This window comes from Octopus bimaculoides, chromosome 22 (genome assembly GCF_001194135.2).
Source record: "Octopus bimaculoides isolate UCB-OBI-ISO-001 chromosome 22, ASM119413v2, whole genome shotgun sequence".
In the NCBI taxonomy this organism is placed as follows: domain Eukaryota; kingdom Metazoa; phylum Mollusca; class Cephalopoda; order Octopoda; family Octopodidae; genus Octopus; species Octopus bimaculoides.
This window is the reverse complement of record NC_069002.1, coordinates 191,156-193,630: the sequence shown is the minus strand read 5'-3', so window position 1 is coordinate 193,630 and position 2,475 is coordinate 191,156. Positions and strand designations below refer to the sequence as shown.

The 2,475-nt window shown below is 40.0% G+C and overlaps 1 protein-coding gene across 1 annotated transcript in view; it reads left to right on the top strand.

Moving 5' to 3' along the window:
• The window catches only part of LOC106878713 (intermembrane lipid transfer protein VPS13A), a 126,965-nt gene that overhangs the window by 54,810 nt on the left and 69,680 nt on the right, over positions 1–2,475 (top strand). The window contains exons 21-23 of the mRNA XM_052975632.1: positions 863–950; positions 1,356–1,473; positions 1,790–1,958. Of these exons, the coding sequence (XP_052831592.1) occupies positions 863–950; positions 1,356–1,473; positions 1,790–1,958 (375 nt within the window). The remainder of the gene's footprint in view (positions 1–862; positions 951–1,355; positions 1,474–1,789; positions 1,959–2,475) is intronic.

The following is a 2,475-nucleotide window of genomic DNA, read 5'->3' as shown; positions in this document are numbered from 1 at the left end:
GGGGGGGGGGGGTGCTGAATTGGCAGAGTTGTTGGAGCATCAGACAGAATGTTTTGATATTTATTCAAATTCTGCTATGGTCATCTTTGCTTTCCATCCTTTTGGGGTCAACAAAAAAGTACCAATCCAAGGCAATGGATTGGCAGAATTGTAAGAATGTAGGACTGGATGGATACCTTGTGGTATTTGTTTTGGCTCTTTGCTTGTTATTGGTGGTAGACTTAACCTCCCCCCACCCACCAGGCACATTGTATATGTTTAGGTTTGAGGATATCTTCTTCCTTCCTTCTCTCCCACAAGTCTTGGAGGCCCTGTAATGAGATATGGGCACTGCATTCCCTCCTGACCAAAAGATAAAGGAAAAAAAAGACATATTTCCATCATCTTATTTAGTTGTCTTCAGCTCTTACGTTTTCCTATAATTGCTCTGTTATTGATTTTTTACTGTTATCAGTCCAATAATCAATCATTCTCATGCACCACAACATAAAATCAATATCCCAAATATGTGTGTGAATCTGAATTAATCTCAATAATGCATGTTTAATGCATAAGGGTGGCAACCTGACAGAATCATTAACACAAAGGGCAAAAGGTTTAACAGCATTTTGTCTGTCTTTACATTGTGGGTTCAAATTCCAACTTTGCCTTTCATTCTTTCAGGGTCATGCACTGGGGTTGATGTAATCAAGTAGCCCCCTCCCCTGAAATTGTTGGCTTTGTAAATAAATTTGAAACTAATAATGTATGTTTACTGTTATTTTAAGTGTTGTTGTTGTTACCATTATGCAAATAAGCAATTGTGATTCCTCTGTTTTACAATAGATTCCTGAGATGTCAAGTATTTCATTTTCAATTTCAGGATGCAACAATGTCTGAAATCGAATCCCGTCTATATGATCAGTTTACAATAAAGATAAATGAAGTTAAAATACTTCTGGCTGATTCAGGTGGGAAACTCTGCTTTCATTTCCTTTATTTTCCTTCACATGCATCCAAGTGTGTGTGTGTGTGTGTGTGTGTGTGTGTGTGTGTGTGTGTGTGTGTGTGTGTGTGTGTGTGTGTGTGTGTGTGTGTGTGAGTGTGTGTGTGTGTGTGTGCATTATTATTATACAGTGGCAAGCTGGCACCCCCACCCTACCACTGCTTGACAACAGGTGTTGGTGTGTTTACATCCCAGTTGTTTAGCGATTTGGCAGAAGAGACCAATAAAATAAGCAGCAGGCTTAAAACCAGAAATAAGTGCTGGGGGTTGATTCACTTGACTAAAATTCTCCAAGGTAGTGCTGCCCCAGCATGGCCACACTCTAATGACTGAAACAAGATATAAGAACTGCAGCTATTTCTCTCAACAGGTGATGACTGGCATACCTTTCAGACGGAACCAGACTCACTCTACCACATCTTGCCCAGTACCAAAATGTTGATGACTTTATTTAATAGTGTCAAACCAGATTACAAGCAACTACCTCAGTGAGTATCCTTTTCTTTTCTCTCTTCCTCCTTCTTCTTCTTCATATTTCTTTTGAATTCATAGTCATTTGTGCATTAATGTGTGTCTGCATTTATTATTTTCTATTTGTAATCCTCTAAATTAGCCGTAATTTCTTTAAATTGCACACATTTACACATATTCAGTTGCATAATCAGTCATATTCATATGCATCCACACACACACACATGTACTACACAAACACGAACTCTCTTTCTCACACACACATACACAGTGATGATGCTTCAAGCTGATAATGTTATATGTATTTTTCTCCCCCCTTCCTTTCTTTACCAGACACAAACTTGTTACCACACTTCCCTCCATCAAAGTGAACATATCTGATGAGCGTCTGCTAACACTTGTGGCATTTTTCAACCATTTCCCTATTCCTGGCAGTTCCAGTATGATTACAATTGTTGAAGATTCTGTTGATGGCAATACATTGAATTACCACCCAGAACTGGTATGTAATCTTAAACACCGTTCACTGACCTGTTTAACATTTAACATTCTGGTTAAAGTTCATTGTTTTCTTTATTTTTCATTGTCTTATAAATTGTTCATCATCTGTTTCTGTCTCATTATTTTATTTAATCCTCATGGGCTGTAACTGCTGAGGACATGCGTAAGCTCGCAAGGAATGAAGCCAGTATGCTCCGTTGGATGTGTAATGTCAATGTGAATACCTGTCAGAGTGTAAGTATCTTGAGAGAAAAGCTGAACATCAGAAGCATCAGTTGTGGTGTGCAAGAGAGACGATTGCGCTGGTATGGACATGTGGTGAGAATGGATGAGGATAGCTGCGTGAAAAAGTGCCACACCCTAACAGTTGAGGGAACCCGTGGAAGAGGTAGGCGCAGGAAGACCTGGGCTGAGGTGGTGAGGCAAGACCTTCGTACATTGGGCCTCACCGAGGCGATGACTACTGACCGAGACCTTTGGAAATGTGCTGTGCGTGAGAAGACCCGGCAAGCCAAGTA